Here is a 22,508-nt window from a genome sequence, read left to right as displayed (position 1 = left end):
GATCCTGCCGTGCGCCCTCCAGTGGCAGGCCTCTCCGTCGACGGGCAAGGCACCGAAGCTACTAAACTACGCCGCTGCCTCGAGAACAGGCAGCCAGCCCTATGCCATGCCCTCCTCCTCGAGCAGCAAGAACTGCTGCGGAAACGAGAGTAGCCAGCCGCCGCCTGCGTCTGGTTGCTGCCAGGACTGCCGCTGCTGCAAGCAGAGCTATGAGCACTTGCCCGAGCCACGGCTGCAGCACCAGCAGCCGCCGCCTCCGCTCTTCGAGCATCACCAACAGCCGCCGCCACCACTCTACTCGAATCAACAGCAGCAGCGGCAGCAGCAGCAGCAGCAGCAGCAGCAACAAGTTAGCTGCATCACGACCTTGCAGCAGACGACAACCACCCAGCAAATGCAGCAGCTTCCTGCCACACCTGCTGCAGGCTACGGGTATGGAAATTGCCTGGTTCCGCATGTGCCCGAAACTACAACGACAACAACCTCAAACACATACGTGAGCAATCCCATTCCGGATGCAGGGCAGCCGGTGCAAGCAGTGCGGCACTGCCACACGAATTGCAGGGGAAATGAGACCTGCAAGCTGCAACCATGCAGCAATAGCACTCACCCTGCACAACCGGCCCAACCAATGATCTTTCTTCCCTTCATGATGCCCATGCAACAGCCGCAAATGCCGTATCCGCCCCCCTGTGCAGCTCCAGAAGATTTCAAGCCCCTGATCCAGGTGAAACCAGCTCCGCCACCACCACAGCCACCGCCTCCGATCAGAAACTACCAGCAGATGATTGGACAGCCCCCGCTGCCTCCGTATCAGACGCAAATCCTTCCCTGTCAGAAGCCAATCCGTGCTGCAATGTCGACACCGCCACTGCCGCCGCTACCGCCGCTGCCTCGGAGTGTCCAGACCTTGAAGTCCGTCGCTGCAACGGCTATCGACGCCTACCAGAGGGTGAGTCCTAAGCAGCACTTAGTCAATAGCTCTGCTCTGATCCGCTCGGGGCCTGTAAACTGATGCAATTTGTTTGTCGCAACAGAGGCACGGACAATGCCACGTATACTAAATATTTATGGGCGTGCTCTGGTGCTCTGGCAGCACTGCCAAACTCCAATTTACATAAACATAAAAGACAAGCAACATCAACTGCAGGGGCACTCTTCACGGAGCATCTGCATGCATGTCGGTGAGATTTAGCGCAGCGACAGGACACAAAAAATCAAAGCTACTGGCGAGGGGCAAATCCGAAAAGTACAAGCGGAAGTGAAAGCACATGAGGTAGGGGCTTAAGAACTGCAGAGAGGGAGGGGTGGAGCTGATGGAGCACGGCGAGATTCGGCCAAGCACGGAAAAACTAATGCATAACCTAGTAAGATCATCAACACGAAATTTTACAGCAAACTCATGTCCAAGAATGTGGAAATAAACTTGGTCTTTTTGTAGTCGTGGCGCCTCTATCTCTACCTCTGCCACTGGCACTGCCACAAGCTCTTCCTCCCTTCCCTCTCTCCAGTGTTGTCCTGCGCTCAATGACTTTTGCATTTAATATGAGTAAAGAAGCGCAGGACACAACAAGAAAGTATAGAGGTAGAGGTAGAGAGGTACCGCACGACAAGGAGCGACAGGGAGCAGCAAAGAACAGGCTAAAAAGTGAGCTGGACTTGAGGATTGGATTGGGGCTTTGGCTCGCTCTCTCTCCACTGCTGGCCAGCGACATGCAGAACGTGCTGTTTAAATTACGTTGCTGTCCTGCAGATTTCAGATTTCAGGTTTCAGGTAAAGGCTCACCGAGTCCGGTGCAAGGACAAGCAGATAGCAGCGTCTGCCGTCGGTTTGCTTTTCTTGGCCGTGTCCAACGATTCGTTCATTTGATAGCCTTCTGCTGCTCTGCTGCTCTGCTTGTGCATACCAGATAAGTTGGTTCTGATTAAGAATCTGCAACACCAACAATTGCGCACAGACACAAACACACACAAATGCGCGACGTCAACGCTTCGACATCCGTTTCCTGTCCATGTTTGTGGGAGAGCACAGAGCTTCCTGCTGCCGAGTGGTCACTCTCAATGTCTTTCTTTATGTGGAGAGGGGCTGCCGTGCCAGATTACAATATAAAAATTCATAAGTTTGCTACCAGCAATTTTCATTTCATATTTCTGATGACAAGACCACTGCCATCCTCCATGCTGTCCCTCTTTGTGAGTCTCTCGTATTCTCCTGCTGCTGAAGTGAAATATGTTTTACATTTGAAATAAACGTAAGCAAAATGCACATCACAGTCTCTCGCATCCTTAATGCTGTTCATTCACATGTGCTTAAGTAGTTTTATTTACGAGAAGAGACTCGCCCAACTCGTTGTGCAAAGCGCTCTCATGGGCAGGACTCGTCTTTATCCAGCACATTTGTATGTTAAATCTTTCATGAAATAAATTTCTTTTTTTTTTCGACAGTCCGTCCTGTCTGTCCATATCTAATATATCCCAAAGATGCTCTGTTTTTGGCATACTTTCGAGTGTTTGTATCCGTGTGCTGCGGTCTTTCTAGACCTTAACAATACTTTGCCTCGCCTCGGCATTCGCTTTCATTTGTTCCTCCGTGTGTTTCCGGAAAACCGAGCGCCTTATCATGCACAAAGAAAGCATTTTATGTACTCTCTTTAATGTTTGTACTAGCCCATTGTTATAATGTACTCCCCCACACATGAGTGGTAGCTATGTGTCCTATCTTCTCTCCGTTTCTCCGTCTCTCTGTGTGTTTGTGTGTGTGTGTGTGTGTGAGTCCGGGTAAATCCACAATGATTTTGATGCCTGCCCCCGGGCCTGCATTGGAAAGCTTACCCGACTGTTGCTTCTGGCTGCTGCTGCATTTCAAATCACTTGAGGCTTCGGTGCTTCTCCTCTCTCCCACTTGACCCGCCCCAAAGCATTATACTGGAAAAACAGTTGGTTGCCATCTAATAATTGTTCTGCTCATATTCCATGTGCACTTACGGAGTATTTCAAAGCGGATTTCGGTGTTAGAGTTCGAGTCGCTCTCTCTGTCTCTGTCTGTTGATGCATTCGAATGTTTTTTTTTAATGTTTCTCATGTGGTGTAGATGGGGGTTTAAAGCTGCCTAAGCTTTGAGATGGTTCTCTTTGAGGTGTACTCTCAAAATCTCTTAGATAATCCCACTTCCTGGAAACGAAAGGCTTTACTTATGATATGGTAACGGGGACAAAGTAACTGTGGCAGTCAAAGTGGCTGAAAAAACAAAGCAGAAAAAGGAAAAGTTTGGTCAAAAAAACCTAAAAATGATAGAGATTTGTTGAACTTTTAAAAAAGGTTTTGGTGGTATATTGCAAATTCAAAGTATGAGGAAGTGATCTACTCATCCGGGCCTGCAACCCAATTTTTTTTAAAGTGCAAAGTACAAAACGAGGGGGAACGTTGTGAGTTGCTGCGGCGACCGCAACTCTACATGTATACCCGATATTTAGTCATTATGGCTCTTCTCCACCAGACGGTGCTAACATTGTACGACACGACAGAGAGGGCGTGCGAGAGAGACAGAAAATCAGTCTGAGCGTGTCGTCGGGCGCTGCTTAGCGACTAATTTTTTACGTTTGGCTATAATAATAATCTGATCCGATCCAGATTCGGCAATCGGATAGATATGGTCATTTTCTATGATTGTGCGGTTTTAATTTTCTCGTATCTTCAATGTTGTTGCCACAGATTTTCGTCCTTTGTGGGGGCGGAAGAGGGTGGGGCGAAACTAGTTAGTTTCAAACTTGTCAAGGTCCGATATCACAGGAGTGTGGACCAAATTAGGTTGCTCTAGCTCTTATAGTCTCTGAGATCCTTAAACTCACATTTTGCAATGGGCAAAGCCGACCATGAAACCTGTGTGTTAGAGAGAGACAGGAGAGAGAGAGAGAATTAAATTGTTTTCTTGATTCTGGCTATATAATCATACGATTTGGGTTAGATTTTGCACTCCAGAAGACATAGTTATCCTCTACGATTCTGTGTTTTCTGTTTTCTCATATCTTTGAAATTGTGAATTCCACAGATTTTCGCCCTTTGTAGGGGCGCAAGTGGACGGGGCGAAGTTTTGAAATATACTTGTAACAGTGACATATCACAGAAGTTCGGATATAAAATGTCGTTGCTCTAGCTCCTATACTCTTTGAGCACTAGGCGCTGATAGGGACTGACAGACAGGGCTCAATTGATGCTGATCAAGAATATATATCCTTAATGGGGTCGGAAACGCTTCCTTCTGGACGTTACACACATCCATTTTCACCACAAATCTAATATACCCCAATACTCATTTTGAGTATCGGGTATAATAATTGTCGCAATGTATAGGTATTCTAACTGAGGTCTCAGAGAACCTAGAGAACCTCAGAGAGCCTCCATTGACGTCTAAATTAATTCCAGATATATAAAGAGGGGTTTAAAAATGGTAAAAATCACCTGACTATGCGCAATCCCTCATTCAACATTATACTCCATCACACAGCCAAGAAAATAATATAATTTCGACAAAAAGCGTTTCCTCAACGACTAATCAATGTGTAAAGCCTTTGGTTTCATTCAATCTCCAATATTTACTTTTCTCACTCACAGAAGTAGTTTCTGATTTGCAATTTCTCATCATTTGCCAATAATGCGATTCTGGGTGCTCTTTGGCCTGTCTTGCTACTTCCTTTTTGGTTTTTGCCAGCAGAAAGTACATTTGGCTGCGCGATAAAAACAGCTCGGGCACTTCGCACTCATTCGACACTTTTTTGTTTGTTTTTTTTTTGTGCCCGATCGTGGGCAAGGGGCTGCCAAAAAGCATTCCCAGAATCAGAAAAAGGCAAAATGGAGAGCGAGTCGACCCCCATACAACATCACCAATTTGGATGGTCTGTTGAAAGGAGGCAAAAAAAAGGAGACACTGTTGCCAGTGCAGAAAGGGAGAGGCCAGAGGTCCTAGAGAACCCATCGGTTGGGTGTGGGAATCGTGGCTTAATGGACCTGGGTTGGGGTGGGGCAGGAGTCGGGAGTCAGGAGCCAGGAGTGATGCGTAAGTGAATTCATATTTCATATACCGCGTTAACGCGCCAACAAAAAGCAGACACGACACACAAAGGGAACAGCATATTCCGAGGGCCGGAAAGATGTGACTCTTCTGGGCGGGGGGAGGTCCATACAAAATGCGTTGACTTCATTGGGAAGCCATTGGGAAGTATCTGTAAAAAGTATCTGCAACCGATGCTGATGCTGTCATTATTTTTCTTAAAGAAATGGGAAACGAGATGAAATGAAAGCCGGGCATGGGCATGTCCTTGTTCAGGAGGCAGCAAGGCTGCAACATCGTTGCTGTTTCTTCAGAAACAGAAGAAATTTGATAGCCGCACCAAAGGATACAATATCAAAGGACTGCCTTGTGGCCAGCCAGCGACAGGCGAAAAGAGTCGAAGGAAACCGTTGACAGTCAAACTGGTAAATTGGACAGCAGCATGGCAGCATGGCAGCGGCAAAGACAAAAAAGGCAAAAGCAAAAGGCATTCGAAGACGCAGAAAAACCGATGCCAAAAGCGCAATCCAAATCAGAACTGTGCTTGCTGCTTGGTGCTTGGTGCTTGGGGGGTAGTACCACTGAGTGCTGCAGAAAGCTGCCTGCCCCCCATTGTGGCACACTCATGGCCTTAACAGTCGCACAGCTCCGCTACTGTGGTGACTTTCTCGCCTTTCACAGAGCTCCAGCCTGTAAATGCTTCACTGCTCCCAAGGGCAATCCCCAACATCCATAGTTGCTGATCTCACCAAACAGCATCTTGGGGCCACAGACAGAGCGACAGCCACAGCCACAGCCACAGCGCTGTTAATTTAATCTGCGGACTGGCCGCGAGGTGGCGTTATTGCTGTTGAAGAATGGCTCGAATTTCACCGCATCCGACTGTCCGTGGCCGTGGCCGTGTCCGTATCCCTGTCCGTGTGTGTATGTGTGTGTGTGTGTTAAAGTGCGAGTGTGCCACGCACTGAGCTCTCTCAATCATCGTCCTGCAGATACAAAGGAGCCCAGCAGCAGCATCAGCAGCCCAAGCAGCCCCAGCAGCCTCTCTCTTCTTGCCTTTGCTGTTGCCACTTGAAAGCTTTTACCACAATGCCATACCGAGTATCTGTGTGCGAGTGGTGTGTGTCTGTGTGTGTGTTTGCGTGTGAGCCCCGTCAAGTGCTTCTTTGTTTCTCAGTGACGATGTGGCTCTGTATGCGAGGGCGCCAAATTTCAAAAGCAGCCGTGCAAAAGCTCTTTTTTTGCGTTTCCATTCCAACGGTTTATTTTGCGCGACACTCGACAGGCACCGGCACGGACGTGCACGTGGACGTGGGCGGGGCGGCGGCGGGGGCGGGTGCAGATCCTTTGAAAGTGTAAACGCTGTCAGCCGCTTCACTTTCAATGGGCGGCCCGCGAGGCGTACGTACACTTGATACTACGGCCACTGGATAAATGCTGTGAATTTTCCACGGCCATACAGCCATCCTTTTTAAACTCTTTTCAGTCCTAATTTAATTTAGCGTTAACTTGTTCTGCTATTCCCAGTCTCTGTCTCCGCTCTGTTCTACACTTTCTTTTTTCTTCTTTTTTTTTTTTGCTGTTGTGTTGCCTGTGTGGTTTCTTGCTAAGGTCAAACCGCCAGGAACAGCGCGAATTAAATGCAATTGACAGTTGCAATTTCAAACTGGCTGTCAGGGCAAATCCCCAAATACCGCACAGGGACGCCGGGCCGGGCCGGGCCGTCTGTGGCTCTGGGGAAAAAAGTGCAAGGATTGAGCAGATATAGAGAGCGTGGGAAGAGCGGCTCTGATCCAAACTCTGTTGTAACACAATAAAATCCAACCTCAACTGACACAAAGAAAATGTTTTACCGAAATCTGGAGCAGAAGGAAATCGCTCGTGCGGCCCGCTGTCCAAGGGGGCGTGGCATTTCGTGTCGTGTTTTGCTGTGTTCTGCCGTGTCACTGGCAAAGATAGACAGACACCACGTAAGCGAAACAACAACAATGCCGGGGCCAGGCCACCACACGGCTGTCAAATTAGAGGCATTCAGAAGCAGCACCAGGAGGCACTCTGGAGGCAACTTTGTTAGCAAAAATCCAGCCAAAAGAATGAAAGATGTGTACTATGTAATCCAAACATTGTCCCTTCCAAGGTTATACCGTGTTCTCTTCGAGTGTTCAATCAATTAATAAAACCGAGTAATCTGCCCAGATTTCACTGCATAGCACTGCTGCATACTTCATTGCGGCAATTATATTGTAGAATTTATAGAATTTAACTTGTGTGCCGAGGTCTGCTTAGAATCATCGAGTGAATTATGTTAAATATTTCGAGTGTGCATAATCTGCATATCTAGTGAGAAAATCACTGCCGCACAGATTTAGTGTTTATTGAATCAATCATTCTGGTTAACTGAGCAATTTGCGCAAAAGGCGTTGATTCATATTGCGGCCCAGACCCAGGCACCACCTCGGCCAGATGATCAATGATAAATGATAAATGATAAATGCCTTCCCCCTAGTGCCGGCCCACTTGTCTTCGGCGTAATTGAAATGCCTTCGCATTGTTTAAATGAAAGCCTGGCAGCTTCGAGCCTTGGCACTTGGCATATGGCAAGCATTCGTCTTGAATTGTAATTTAGTTGCATTGCATTGAAAAACAATAATGGCCCGTAATAAGAAGCTGCCGTATGTCAGGTGGGGTTTGGAGTTGCCACAAGTTGTGTGTGCTGTTATGGATAGCTTGAATGTTGCATATGTGAAGTGGACTGTCCAAAATAAATAACAATGTCTGTATGAACTGTGCACTGAGAGAATTCCTGAGAGATATTCCTGAAAGACCAGAAAGACAACGAATATAGGATCGATTCATGATGTCAAACGCATGTTTAGAGGGTGTATTTGTCTGGTTTCCCTATAGATTATAGCTCGTCTGTTCACAGTAAAAATATATATGGATATTTTATGGGATATATATATATTCTGCAGATTTTGGTCTTGGACTTTCGCCTTTTCTGTTCTCTTTTGTGACTGTAAAATATTTTCCAAATATTCCTGCAAGGCTTATTTTGAAATTTATTCAATGGCAAATATCAAGGAAAACATTACCTGTGCCACAGTGCTGCTTCTAAGCCATCGAGGAGGAGCTGCAACAAAAGCGATGCCGATGAGTGGGATATTAGTATGCTGGGACCACTGCAAAACAGCAACACAGCAGCTCGAAAGTTGCACCGAGTGGCGTTATGGACAGTGGGTGGTGGGTGGTGGGTGGTGGGTGGTGGGTGGTGGGGGTAGAGATGGGGAAAAAGAGACTCAAGTTTCATCCTGAGCTGCTCCTAATGACTGGCCGAACCATGTGAGTTGTTTGTTTCATTTCGTTGCATTTTGTTGGTCAATTAATTTGCATGTCGTTCGGATGGCCGTAACTAACGAGAAACTCACCGAAACGCCAGGAGTCTCGCAGATGGTCATTTCATTGCTTCATTAAATTAGTGTTTTGTGGTAGCTTTGACAAAGCGGCTGTCTGTCACTCACCTGGTACCTCCCTGCCCCACAGTTACCACTCCCCTTCCTCTACCCAATTGAAGCCCAACCCGGACTGGCAGACTCGTTACGTTGTCATTCCTTGAGGGGCCGTGTTCCGGCTTGTTTTGTTTTGTTTAACTTTGGCAACGTGCACGAGCATCTTTATTTTCAATAACAAATAAAAATGTCTTCAGTACAACGTAAAATAAATTGCAGCCACGAGTCTCTGGGTTCTGGAGGTGGGTCACGCTTGGGGCTATCCCTCTCCCCCCAGCCGACTCTGCAGGACTGAGGCTGGGCCTGTGGCCGGTCTGGATTCCAGTCCATTATATTTCTGGGTATTTCCGTTGCTTTTTCGGCATTTAATTGGCCGTATAATTGATTGGAGTTGTTGTTGCCGGTTTCTTGGTATTGGATCTCCGTCCGCTCCCTTCCAACTCATTATTTTGGGCGTATGTTTGTGTAGCAAAACATTTGAAAATACCGAACGACACACCATCAGCCAGCAGCCAGCACAAGGGGCAAAGTTTTCTTTTGCTAAACTACTGAATGGAGCCGACTCGTGGCACGGCTCTATAAATTTGTATTGTGTTGGCTTGTACGAGTATTCTGTGGTACGTAATTAATTATATTTGCCTGCCAGCCTGCCTGCCTGCCTAAAAATGTCAGTCGGTCTCTAATTATTATTATTCCAGCAAGGGGGAGCCCCTCGTCCAGTTCCAGCGATGCTCGGGGGTGGGGCCCAGGTCCGCATATCTTTTCTCCATCGTTCATTGGGCTCTGGTTCACAGGTTGTTTGACATTAATTGATTTATTTGCCTTTTACATAAATTAGGCGCTGAATATTTGGTTTCATGGCCGAAATTGAGTGCCTCCATTGAGCAGTGCTCTGTGATGGTGAGAGTGTCTCTGATATCACCCTCTTTAAGCATTAAAGATCAGATAAATTTTCAGTTCAGAAAGAAAACCACTAATTAATTAATCAGAGACATGTTGTGCGATAAAAAGCATTGCCAAATATGAGCCACAAAGTATCTGAGGCCAACTCCTGGCTGGGCTGCCTTCCTGCCAGTTAGATGATGGCCAAGCTCCTGTTTTTGAGCGAAACAAAGTCCGTCTCCCGGGCACATCAGCCGCAGTCTCGTACTCATTCGCTTTGGCGCTCGCCCAGCCGGAAAAATACATAGATCGAGAGGGCGAGAGAGAGCGGCAACAACGGCAATGGTGGGTGGGTATGGCAAAAAAATGAACAACTTTTTGACAGCGCAACATGCAAAAACAAATTACCAAACAGTCAAACTGTCAATTACGGGGCAATTAGTTGGCTTCGATTAAATGGCAGCCGTTGTTGCCTGTAGTGGCTGTCGTCGCTTAATCCGTTCTGGGTTCATTTTCAATGGCCCCCCCACCCCGACCCAAGAACCGGCCCCAGCGCCGTCTCTGGCCATCGACAGGGGGGACTGCAAATATTTGTGGCTGAAAATTAATGCCTGACAAGCCGGGCAGAATGGAGAACTTTCCGTGATAATTGGCCAATTGCTTTGGTCCCGAGCAGTTTGATTTATACCTGCTCGGTGGCTGAGACTCTGGCTGAAACGATAGCCAGGTGCATGCATCCCCAGCATCCCCAATGGCCACTCAAGCGGCCAATACACAACATTTACAGCTTCGGAGTGCAGCTTGCTGGGCCTGGGCCTGGTCCTGGGTCCTGGTCCTGGGACTGCGCTGCTGCACTCTTGGCCCTGGCAAGTGATAAGAAGATAAATGTGCACATAACTATGTATGCACTCGGCTCCTCTGCCGTGCCGTACCTGCTGCGGCTAATAAATTCATTCCGAACTGATATAAGAAATGGAATTTGAAAGTTTTATGAGCATATAAAACAGCAGAGCAGAACACAGCAGAAACCACGAGCCTCCGATATTGCAATAAGCCAGCAGGCCATAAGCCCGAACCTGGGATCCAGGAGGGAAGGATGGGCTGTTGTTTGTTTGTTCGGGCTGTCCATGGGCTGGCAGATGGGAACTGGAACTGGAATTATGAGCGATGTCGCAGTCAGTTTTGCTGCCTCTTGGACGCAATCTTAGGCCCTGTCGCTGGCTCTGCCTGAGCCTCGTCTCCTATATGCTGGCAACATTTGGCATTGCTCATACGACGTGTGGTCTCAATATGCAATGTTGCGTGTCTTTCCGGCACTGGCTACCATCCCACTTCCGCAGCAGCAGCATGTGTGTCTGTGTGTGTGTGTGAGCTGCATGCTATCTACTGCACTGCACTTTTGCCGATTGATGCCTTTGGCATGCTTTTGTGTTTGGCTTCATCCTCATCTTCATCCTTACTCCCGAACCCATACCCAAAGCAACATCCATCCGCACCCCATCTCCGCCTAGGCTCTGAGTGATGTGAGGCTTAATTTATGGTCCGGACTCGCCTGTTGGCCCGCTCTGCATACCGAAATGGCAAACGGCAACTGTCAAAGCAGGCCGACCCAGCCATTGCAGCAGGCAGGAATGGCCACTGCAACAGCAACAGCAACAGCAGTGGCAAAGGCAGAGGCACCAGGAAGGGCAAATGCAACTGCAACGGCAGATGCAGAGGGATGCATGAAGGAATGGCAACTGCAGCCAGGCAAATTGCATGACATTAGATTGCCGATTGCCCTCGAAACAGCCGCCGCCGCCGGCGATGAGGCGCTGCATTGTGGTCGTATAAATTGCATTGCATACTCCGGCGCGCCACTAATTATGCGACCGAGCCCCTCGGTCCCCCATCGCCGGTCCAGCCTCATAAATATGTATTACAGCATATACTTTCACCTGTCGCTAGGCGCGTCATCAATCAACGTCCATTATGCAAAAGAAATGCAGCAGGAAACGGAAGTGTGGCACATGTAGAGAGAGCGACACGCATCGCCAAAGGGATCACGTCACGTGAGAGGATAGAAAAGACGGGAGGCCTTGGAGCCTCTTATAATGAACAGTAAGCCCCGCACTCTCTTTGCATATTTGATAGGTCTGCTGGTCATTAAATTACAAGCAATACACCGACTTTGACGTCTCCAATTTCGGGCAAGGAATAGGAGTGGGGACCAAGTCATGTTCCTTTTGACTTGGCAGACAGGCCTGTCAAATTCCCCCAGTACCCGTTTTCCCCCCTCACACACACACACACACACACCCATCACCATGCTCATCCCACCGCCCGTCTTCCTGTCAGGGGCAACAACAAATAATAAAATGTTCTGCGTCCGGCCAGAGCCAGACCGCCTGCTTTCTCCTGCTTTCATCTCCGAATCGGGACAGAAGAACGAAATAATTTAATTTTGCCTGCCATGTTCGCCGCAGGCCGTCGCCCGCTGAATTTGTTTTATTAAAAACTGTACACTATGCTATACGCACACACACCCAGAGAGATGCAAATGCAAAAAACAAAAAAAAAATGAAAGAAATGAAATCAAATACTCAAAAATGAACAAATAAAGCAAAAACCAAGACAGCAACAGCGACACAACACCAAAACACAGAAAGCCGGCCCTGAACGAGAGAGAGAGAGAGAGATATTCGTTTTTCGAGAGGAACAAAAAGGAGGAGGAAAATTGGACAAAATATGCTGCAGAGTGGAGGGGAAAGGGAGAGAAAGCAGAGCAGTTATATAATTTCTTTGCAGATTTCCTTTGACGGTTTGACGGTTATTTAATTTGGCGGATAACTGGAACACGAATCCCACATAATCCATATTCTGTGAATCAATTGGGGCCACAGTCTGCCACAGTATAAATTCGAAAGTGGATGCTGTATAAATGTTGTAGGATCATTTGTCTTCGTGCCTTTTTTTTTTGGCAATGGTCCACCAATGGTACAGCGCCTCTTGAAATCATTAATTTCGAATATTATCCCGGGCTTTTTCCCTTTCTCTCAATCGTAAATATTACTATTCATAAATTTCAAATAACTTCAGTGCCATTTAGCGGGGCATAAATGCTCTCTATATTTAATTTTTTTTTCCGCTCCTCTCTTTTTCATCTTCATTGGTGTGTGTGTGTGCTTTCTTTTTTTTCCCAGGCGTGTGTATCTTCTTTATTGGACAAACTAATCATGACCCTTTGTGGCCGACACGTGGCCTGGAAACGGGGGACAGCAAATAATGTACGCTCTGTGGGCCAGTCGATGGCCGGAATGGGAATGGGAAGGGGGGTTGGGGGGTTGGGGGGTCATTGCCAGCATCCCATAACGCTGAGCATATTTAGAGTCCCGTCCGGGCAAATCCTTTAAGTGTCATTCGGTGGCCCCAGCATTCGGATAGTCCGACAAATAGTTTACCGTATTCTGCCCTCTGTTTTTTTTCGTTGTTCTGTTGTTTGTTTGTTCACTTTTTATTCCTTTGGATTCGCACATTCGGACACTACTTAATTATGTTCTTAGTCCCTTTTATGTCACAATTTTCATTTTGCCACATCAAATAAAGTAAATGTCCGGCCGGACGACAGGGGCTCGCCAGGGGCTTGCTCTGGCTCTCGGTTAGGGTTCGTTTCGGGTGTTTGGGTGTTCTCCTGGCCACCGCAATTGTCGTGGCAAGGTAAACAAATATGCGTATATGGCTGGTCTGCTAACTACATTGGCCATTGGCTGCAGTCCTGGCCTGCCTGATGCCGGGGAGCACATGGGGGTTGGTTGCGCTGCTGGGGGAACAAATGTGCCTATTTGTAGCCCTGGTGTCTGCCTCCCCCTTTGGTGTGCTATAAAATTCCGGACGAAATGGACACTCGGACTTTTAATATGCTCGAGTAATGTCTGCATTAACAGAATTCATTTGCAGGACATGGGCCATACCCCATACCATATCTACCATACCAGTGTGTGAGAGTGTATGTGCTTGTGTGTGTGTGTGTTGGAGAAAACAAATTTATGTCGTGCTACTTGCTGAAATTGGATTTCTGGCTGCTGTTTCCCCCAGTAGTAGTTATTGTTGTCGTCACATCGTTGCTTTTTAGTTGGACCTACAGCAAAACAAAAAAAAAAGGGAGAAAATAAGGGAAAAAGAGACAGAGCTTCCACAACAGGATACAGGATTGCAGGAGCAGGTTGGGGCATTTGTTTCTATTCTGAAGTTTTACTACGTGTAATCCTTTTTCATGAACGGACACTTGTCGCACGGTGTGTCCTTGGCATTAGTCTCAGGATCATCGTAACGCTACACTTTCTCTCTCTCTCTCTCTCCCTTTCTCTCGGAGTCGGAGTCGTAATCAAGTTGAATGCTTCAATTAGGAAATGTCTCCCGCAGCGAGTGCTCTAAATTAGAATGGCTTGGCACGTGTCCTTATTTTTATCCTTATCTATTTATGTGTAATTTTAATGGTCCATCACTTGGCTCCATTGCAGAATGGCAAATTGCCCAGGAACCTGCCCGCACTGCGTGCCATGGAAATGGCCCTGCGTACCAACTCCTTTGCTACGCCAAATGCTGCAACTGCCGGCACACCGAGAGATGAACAACTGAAGGACATGGCGGACAGTGACTCGGAAATGGAGTACATGCCACCGCTGCACAGTGAGTACACACACACACACAACGACAGTGGCAAATTCAATTAAAAATTTTTGAAACTGCTCCACCTGCACGTGCGTGACGAGCTTCTGACGAGGACCCAGCGATGGTCAGGTGGCCAGTTGATTCTAGTGTCAGCGTCCAGCGTCAGTGTCAGCCGTTTCAATTTACTTTTATGTCTCACAGCCTTATCGCGGCGCAAATTGAAATGAAATCTTGACACAATCAGCATGCCCTATGCCCCATGCCCCATGCCACTGACATGCACGTACTGCTCAGATTCTCCACATACAATTAAGTTAAACGCTGACCATCAATTATGGGACGAGCTGCCTCTAAGCGGTGCTGGCAGCTGGGTGCCGCCGCCGCTGCCTGGCAATGGGAAAAACTTTTCAGCCCAAAATAAATATATTTATGCCGGCAGCAGCACCCTGAAGATGCCGCAGGAAGGGACACGACAAACATACAAGTCAAAGCCAAAGGCAAAGGCAAAGCCAAGCCCAACCTAAAGCGACAAAAAATTGTCAACTTATGCGAAAGTTCCAGTCCCTGTCCCTGTCCCATTCTCAGTCCTCGGCTCAGTTCTATTGTCGCTGTCTTTGGCTAAAGATGGTATCAAAAACTTCTGGTCTGGAAACGCAGCTGAATGTCGGCAAATGTTCTTCAGATCTCTTTTACTTCCCTGTTTATTTATATTAATATTTTTATCATTTTATTATGACTACAAATGTGGAGGACAAGCCGTGTATCCACCTCTAGTGTGCATAGCGGAAAAACTTTCTCGGCCACAACTTAAATTCACTTTAGTTAGTTGTTATGTAACCGTATAAATGGCCCTGCCGGTGGGCCATTTACATTTCGCCTATAAATATGATTGAATAATGAATATATAAATCAAATGAGAGTTTTCCGAGCCTCGCCTCAACGCACACGGGTTTCATGTGTCCATATTTTAGCCAATTATGTAATCAATAAGAGAAGATCGCTCACAGCAATTAATTCTGGCTAAAAAATAAACATTTTGAATGAACTATTCTCGGAAAAAAAGTATTTTTCTCGAGGGATTTCGAAAAATACTGATAAAAACTCTTAGAGAGAGAGAGAGTTTTGAACATTAAAAATTTTGAATGAACTATTCTCGGAAAAAAAAGTATTTTTCTCGAATGAAACGTATAGAAATATATCCTTCTAAGAATGGAGGGATTTCGAAAAATACTGATAAAAACTCTTAGAGAGAGAGAGAGAGAGTTTCAAATGGTATTTTTTTTAGTGGAATTTTAATGAACTATTCTCAGAAAAAACTTGTTAACGGGGATTACTAACAATTCCAATGAATGCTACATAAACAATATAATAAAATAGATTGTTGCAGAGATTTTCTAGCCTTCACGAGAACTGTAGCTCATACTTTCCAGGAAAAGTCTTGATTAAATGAAAAGCTTTAATGAATTCACAAGAAGTGACTCTGAATGGGGAACTGGAAAAGTAGATTTCTCCAGAATATATGTTAAAGGGAATTCTGTTTAGCTCTTTTTTAAAAAGAGAAACTCGTAAAATACCAATGAGGAATACCAGATGAATCTGCCTCATACACCAGGTGGCAGGCATATGATGGACCCGCGGCTCAGCCTCGTGCCCCAGTCCCCCCAGCCCCTCAGGCAGCTGCTGTAAGTGCTTCGCTTTGCAGCTGTTCCAATTTTTAGTGTAAATAACCCCGGCAGCAGAAGCAGCCTTGTTTTTGTCCGGGCATCACCCAATGCTTGAGTTTTCCCAGCTGCAGGCCCTGCCTGCTCCTCCCTGGACACGCTTTCCCCTTTGGCACACTTGTCAATATGAAAATGTGGCACCATGCCTCTACCCCGCTGCCACTTGTGCCTGTCGCTGCCGCTGGCGGGTGCTGCTGCTGCTGTTGCTGTTGCATTTTTTCGCTCACCTGAATGTTTGTTCAGTCAGAAAGTTTTGATTTATTTACGGCACAAGTTTTACATTTTACACGACACTCGCCTCCAATTACACGCCGCTGACGCTGCCACTGCCGGTGCCGGTGCCGGTGCCTGCCACGCTGCCTGCGTCGCTGCAACCAGCAACCCTTCCAACTCGACTCATTTACACCTCAAGCAACAACCCTCAACATTGCAGCAGCAGCAGCAGCAGCAGAGGCAGTGCCAGTGGCAGCAACGGTAGTAAAAAACTAAAAAAGTAAAACAGAAATACTTTCCTTCAGATTTTAATCGCTCACGTGAGCCCAACCTACTCCGTGTGAGTGTGCCTGAGAGTGTGTGTTTTGTTCGAGTGTGTGTGTGCCTTTCGCAGCTGCTGGTGTTTGTATTTTTTACATATTTAGTCGCCGAGCGGATAATGTGTCACCATGCTGCCATCGTCGTCGTCGTCGTCGTTGGTGTTTTACTTTCAGTTCAGACTGTTATGGTGGCCATCGTCATTGTCGTCACGGTTGCGCAGCTCCACGAACTTCTGCATTTGCATAATGCACTTGCTGAGAGATCCGGCAGCCAGCCACTAGCGAGAGTATGTCCCTTTAATAGTTCAAAGCTGATCAAATATTCAATGGAAAGAGCCCATGGGGGGGAAATCTATGTATCTGTCTATGTATTTAAGATCAATTCGTAGCATAAATAATCAATATAGCCAGCAGAAGTGGATCACTGTTACTGGTAAGTGATTTCTTTCCTCTTTTTTCGTTACTGTTTATTTCTATATATAGATTTACGATATGCGTGCCACAAGTTTTTCCTTTCAAGCCTTCTTGAAGGCTTGCATGCCACAAAACCCGATATCTGTTACACAGCCAACGGTGCATCGAGTGTTTGTGCTTGTATTTTGGCCCATGAATATGCAACGCTATGCAGCACGACGCGTCGGGGGGGCCAGCATACATATCCTTTTTGGGGTAAATCGATCAGAGTCCGCTGTGGGGCAAAGTAAAATGTCGCCATTCGCTGCATCTCAGCGGCACTCACTCATCTTTTGCAGTGACCTTGAAGAGACTCTCACACAGCCACGCACAGCCCCCTTCCTCATTTGCGTGACCAAAACCAGGGCCATTTGCAACTCAGTCGCCAGCCACTTTCCACATTGCCACAAAATGTTCCTCAGACTTTCGTCCTCATCTTCGTCTTGTCCTTTGCCTTCGCCTTTCCGTTGCCTTTTCCCGCGTCTAATACGCTTTTGGCCAATGTAACAGTTGCTAAAATGTTTTCTATTGTTTTCACGCTCAACAAAAGGCAGACAATTAGTTTTCTTAAACGACAAATCAAGTAGAAATTAAGTGGTGGCGGGTAAGGGCAAGAGCCAAAGCCAAATGCCAAGGCAAAGGCACAGGCACAGGCAAAGGCAGGGCCTAGCTGCTGTTCGTTGTGGTTGCTGCTCCTTTGCCTTCTGGGGGTTGGTGGTGGCCGTGGTAGTTCCCTGGTTGTTTGGTGAGAAAGGGCGCTCGAATGATAACAAGACAAAAGTGGATTATTGGCTCTCAAGAGCACATAAACAATAGCATGTGCTGCTCTCAGTATGAGTGTGTGTCTGAGCCTTTGTTTGCTTGTCTATTGGTGTGGCCTGCCCCCATTCTCGCGTCTCAAGCGGCTCAAGCGGAGCTCAAGCGGCGGCTCGAACCACTCTCGCCCCACGACTTAGAGGTTTTCGCGTAATGAAGAGTGATGTCTGTGGGGGGGGAGGCGGCTGTAATGCGTCTAATCTAAACGCTGTTAAGGATACCCACAGCCCGAGATGCACAACAGAGCCCCAAAGTCGAACATCCCACAGAGTGACGACACGTATAACACCAAAGGGTAACCATAATTGCTCCGACGATAAAAGCAGGGAAATTACCTCTTCGAAGGGAATTCGAATTCGCTTAGCACGGACCACAACCAATTCGAAGATGCGAAATGCGCATGACGGGGAGAGGATTTTGGATGACAATGTTCGGGGATTGCTCGCTCGTTCTTTTGGTCGTCGGGTGGCGGGCCGAGCGAGGACACTGCTCGGGTATGCCAAAAAGGATTTCGACGCGACGGCGACGCCGGCAGAATAGTGGTAAGCGAGCCGATATGTTGACTATTTGTGAGGCAGACGAATGCGCTTCGCTTTCAGTTTGAATTGTGTCCTCGTTAAGAAAGGATATTCGTTACATTGTTGTTAAGTTGTTATTATAATTTCTCAAACCAACAAACCAACCGACAAACCAAAAGCCAACAACTGCTCGATAAAGAGAATTCAAAAAATAAAAAGCCCCCAAAAACGTAAGCGAAACTCAAACCAAAAATCAAGGAATCAACGACGTGTGCGACTCATAAATAAAATAAAAAATACAAATGAAATGCGAACTGAAGCCGAAAAATAATCTTATAAAAAAAATATAAATGCAAAAATTAAAAAAAAAAACGAGTTTTCAAAACAGTTAAAATAAATATTTTCTGTATGAGTTCTTAGTTTTGTGATTTTTGAGTGTTGTTATAGTTTCCATTGGTGTTGAATATGTGTTTTTAAGTATAATTTCTTTAGTGTTTAGATTATGGGTGTTCTTAGGTGTTCAGAATTCAGTGAAATCTAGAGTATATGTATATTTTATTCTAGCTGCCAAAAGACTTTCTTTGAACCAAACTTGCTTAATGTTTTGAGAGTTGTTCAGTTTTATATTGAATACTTTTCGAAGATTGATCTAAGATTTTCTGATATTTTGAAGAAAATCGATTTGAGTATCGTAGTATTTTGGAAATATTTAATTCGTTTTCGGGTTTCTTGGTCTCGTTGTCGCTTTTGCTAGCATCGATTTTAGTCGCTATTTACATAGACTGCCACAACCGTCTCTGCGTTCTGCGTGCATGTGTGTTTTGTTGCTCCCGCTGTGTTTTTTGGCCACATTATGTACAACAACAGCAGCAGCAGCATAAAGGAACACTGGCACAACAGCGGCAACAACCATAGGAGCCTGCCACTTCGGCTTATGTGGCACATAAACCGACAACGAGCAGCCAATAAATGCTGCCGCCAGCCAACGCCGACTGCCGCCGACATCGCACTGGGGCTCCTTCCTATATAAAAAAAGGCCATTGCAGTTGTGTGCGTCTGTCTGAGTGTGTGTGATTCATACTTACACACACACACACACAGATTGTTGTGTTGGTTTTGTATTTTTGGTGTGTTTCATGCACTCGTCCTCGTCCTCGTCCTGGTCGTGCTTTTTTGTGTGTCTTCTGGCCGCGAGTGCTTCCTGACTGTGTGTGTCCTGTCCTGGCTTTTCCAAATAAAAATATAAGTTTATATTTATACATAGCATTTGTCTGTCCCGCCGTCCCTGCCTCCCTCCGGTCTTCCATCCCCTTATCCCTTTGTGAGCATGGCGCTATAAAAACCGGAAGCGTTAGACTGACGTCGAGGCTGCGCCTGATTCTGACACTTGCCAACACTTGGGGCGTACAGGGTGACAGGGTCTGGGGTTTCTGATGCTGCCACTGCCGGTTTCTCTGTCTTTCAGGGTGCGTCTGTCGTAAAACCCATCTCCGTTTCTTGTACGTACTCGTACTTTTTTGGCACTTGTACTCTCGTACTCTCTGCTCCTTTTATGATTATTGTTATAATTTTTTCGCTGGCTGAGCTGTCTGTTTCTGCTTTTGCCACTTAGACATTGCGTTACGCGCACTTTCGATGTCTACCCTCCCCCACCCACCCATCCACGCCTCTAGAGGACTTTCCCGCATAACTTTTTATTTTTTGTTGGCTCATGTTCCGCTTTGTATGCGGAGCGGAGCACACAAATCGTAAAATATTAAATTTAATTTTTCAAATGATGTGTGAATGGCTTAGTCCTGATATATGATAATGGTTGTGACAGAGCCCAGGCCCATGCACATCCCTCCAAGAGGCACATAAAAAAGGCAAGACTTCAGTTTTATATATGTTTTTTTTTTTATTTTGGGGGGGAATGGAGGGAAAACAGCACTTGTTCGAGCATCAGGCAGAAAGTTAATTATACTTTTGTTTGTTCAGCATTATCCGTTTCTTTGTTTATGTTTCTACTTGACAGAATATTCTTAGATATATGGGAATACCGATGTTCCATTGCATATTTAATAATATTTTGGAAAGTTTTTAACAATCGATTTAAATTATAGAAGAATCAACGGAATTTCCGGCATTTTGTGCATGAGAGATTCTGATTTTGAATTCGAAAAACCAAATGAACTTTTTCAACACAAATTTCATTGGTCTGTGATAAGTGAAGGTCAAGCAAAAAGAGCGAATTTTTAATGCAAAATTAAAAAGCAACCACAAACAACACGAAGCGGAACAAACAAAACAGCAAACGGAAAGGAAAACCGCAGAAAGGCAGCAATTCAAATTAGTAAAATTGTAGAAATTATTTAATGCCTCAAATGATTTGCGCATAAAACTCGACAGCATCGGCAGCAGCAGCAGCAGCAGCAACAACAACAGTGCGGTTTCACACAAAAAGGCAGCTATAAAAATTATTTAGCCAAATTATAACACAATTTATTTGCATCATCAACTGCAAGGCGGCAGGCAGGCACTTCATTAAACATCAAAGCAGGCTGTGTTTAACCGCAGAACGTGCGAATTCCACACCGCAATACCAGCAGTTACAGCAACAGCAGCAACAAAAGCAACACCCACGGAAAGTGCAGCTGAAACAGGAAACGGAAACGAAAACGGTAGTACCATGTTGGCCATGCCCACTCTGATGATGCCAGCCACTGCACAGATGACGCTCAGCAGTCAGCCCCTGTCGGTGGGCGCCAAGCCGTACGAGACCAAGCTATTGGCCATCCACCAGACGCACTTGCAACAGCAGCAGCAGCAACAGGCGCCCTCCCAGCAGCAGCAGCAGCACCAGCAGAACGGCAAGCAGCAGGCCCAGCAGATGACCATCGTCACCACTCAGCAGCAACAACAGCAGCAGCAACAGCAGCAGCAGCAGCAGCATCCCCAGTCGCAGTCGCCACACCTGCAGCAGCAGCACTCGCAGCAGCAGCACTCGCAACAGCAGGCTGTGGCCGCAGCAGCCGCCGCTGCCGCCGCCCACCATCAGCAGCAGCAGGCGGTGGCCGCCGCCGTCTGTGCCGCCCAGCAGCAGGCGGTGGTCGTCCAGCAGCAGCAGTACCAGATCCACTCGCAGCAGCAGTCGCCCCAGCAGCAGGTGCTCAGCATCTCGCCCAAGCAGGGTAAGCCAAACACCCCACCACCAAACGATACAGATATGAGCATATATAGTATACGTGTATCTAATTGTCATGGCCGATATAATGATGGTAGCGGTAATAAACTTCCCCCAGACGTGAGCCAGCTCCTTTGGGGTAATGGATGGAGAAAGGCTTTAAGGTGCAGGCTCGCCCCATTTGTTTACGAGGCATTCCAACACTTTGGGGCACTTATCGATTGCGTTTTATTGCCGGCTGGGGCCGGAAGAGGCTAGGACTAGGCCTCTGCTCAGACGAAGGAGTCCTTACAAATTTCACGAGTTTTACGAGGAGCTCGAGCAGCAGTTCAAGTAATGCTTTTTATGGTTTCGTCGTAAAACGCCGGCCAAGCCTCTAATAGCCATCTAATGTTATTTGGCCTCAAAACGAGGGCCGCGTGTTTGTCAAAGTTTACGTTTTCACTTATGCTCTTGTGCCTCAAAACCCTTGGAAACTGAAGACCCCGTATCCGTAGCCATAGCCGGCTATCACAATTATAGACCATGCAGCGGCGTAAGGTGTCTGTCTTTGTGGCTGTGCTAAATCAAATAGAAATCAATTTGAAATTATTGACAATTTCCACATTGGCATTGGCTCAAGCAATGCCTTCGCTTGGATTCGATTCTGATTCCGATTCCGGCTCCGGCTCTGATTCTCTGATTTTGTCATAGCTGGCATTCTGACTAAACGAAGGGCAAACACACTGCCGCACACATAGAACAAACAGAAAAAACCTATAGACAGAGACAGAGACAGCGTGGGAGGAAAAGTAAATACCAGAGAGGCATCCACAACAACGTTCTTTCTTCTTGCCACAGGCAGGGGGCAGGGGCAGAGGCGTTTGTCTGTTGTTTCGTACAGGGCAAAGTGCACTCGGCAAACAGCAAACGGTGGCCAAAGACGTTGAGGAAGACGGCGGCACACAGACACAGGATACAGCCACAGACTGCCAATTGTGCCAAGTTGAAGTGCAGCGGACGGACGGACGTCGTGGCGTATACGTAACATTTAGACGCACGTCCACACTTGACCCGTTGAAAGGCACAGAGCTGCGAGAATTGAAAATCGAAGCGGAGTTTCGTCGGGTGGCGGGGTGGCAAAAGTTTTGTTTGCAAAGTTTGCTGCTGTTGCTTTGCGGCAAATTTGTTTTTAAATTTGCAGTCCGAGTCGCCCAATGTCGAGTGTCTGTTGAAATTT

The 22,508-nt window shown here is 46.7% G+C and overlaps 1 protein-coding gene across 3 annotated transcripts in view; it reads left to right on the top strand.

The window, feature by feature from the left end:
- Positions 1-9: 9 nt before the first annotated feature.
- Positions 10-22,508, top strand: part of LOC108157243 (nucleolysin TIA-1) — a 59,682-nt gene continuing 37,183 nt past the window's right edge. For 2 of the 3 annotated variants that reach the window (XM_017289213.2, XM_017289214.2), the window contains exons 1-2: positions 18,203-18,356; positions 20,229-21,296. In XM_017289213.2, coding sequence (XP_017144702.1) covers positions 20,795-21,296 — 502 coding nt within the window. In that variant the 5' untranslated portion in view covers positions 18,203-18,356; positions 20,229-20,794. Of the gene's footprint in view, positions 953-13,934; positions 14,104-18,202; positions 18,357-20,228; positions 21,297-22,508 lie in introns of those variants that run through there. The other variant, XM_033389284.1, reaches the window with a different exon arrangement.

This window comes from Drosophila miranda, chromosome 2 (genome assembly GCF_003369915.1).
Source record: "Drosophila miranda strain MSH22 chromosome 2, D.miranda_PacBio2.1, whole genome shotgun sequence".
Taxonomy (NCBI): Eukaryota; Metazoa; Arthropoda; class Insecta; order Diptera; family Drosophilidae; genus Drosophila; species Drosophila miranda.
This window is presented reverse-complemented; position numbering and strand designations above follow the sequence as displayed.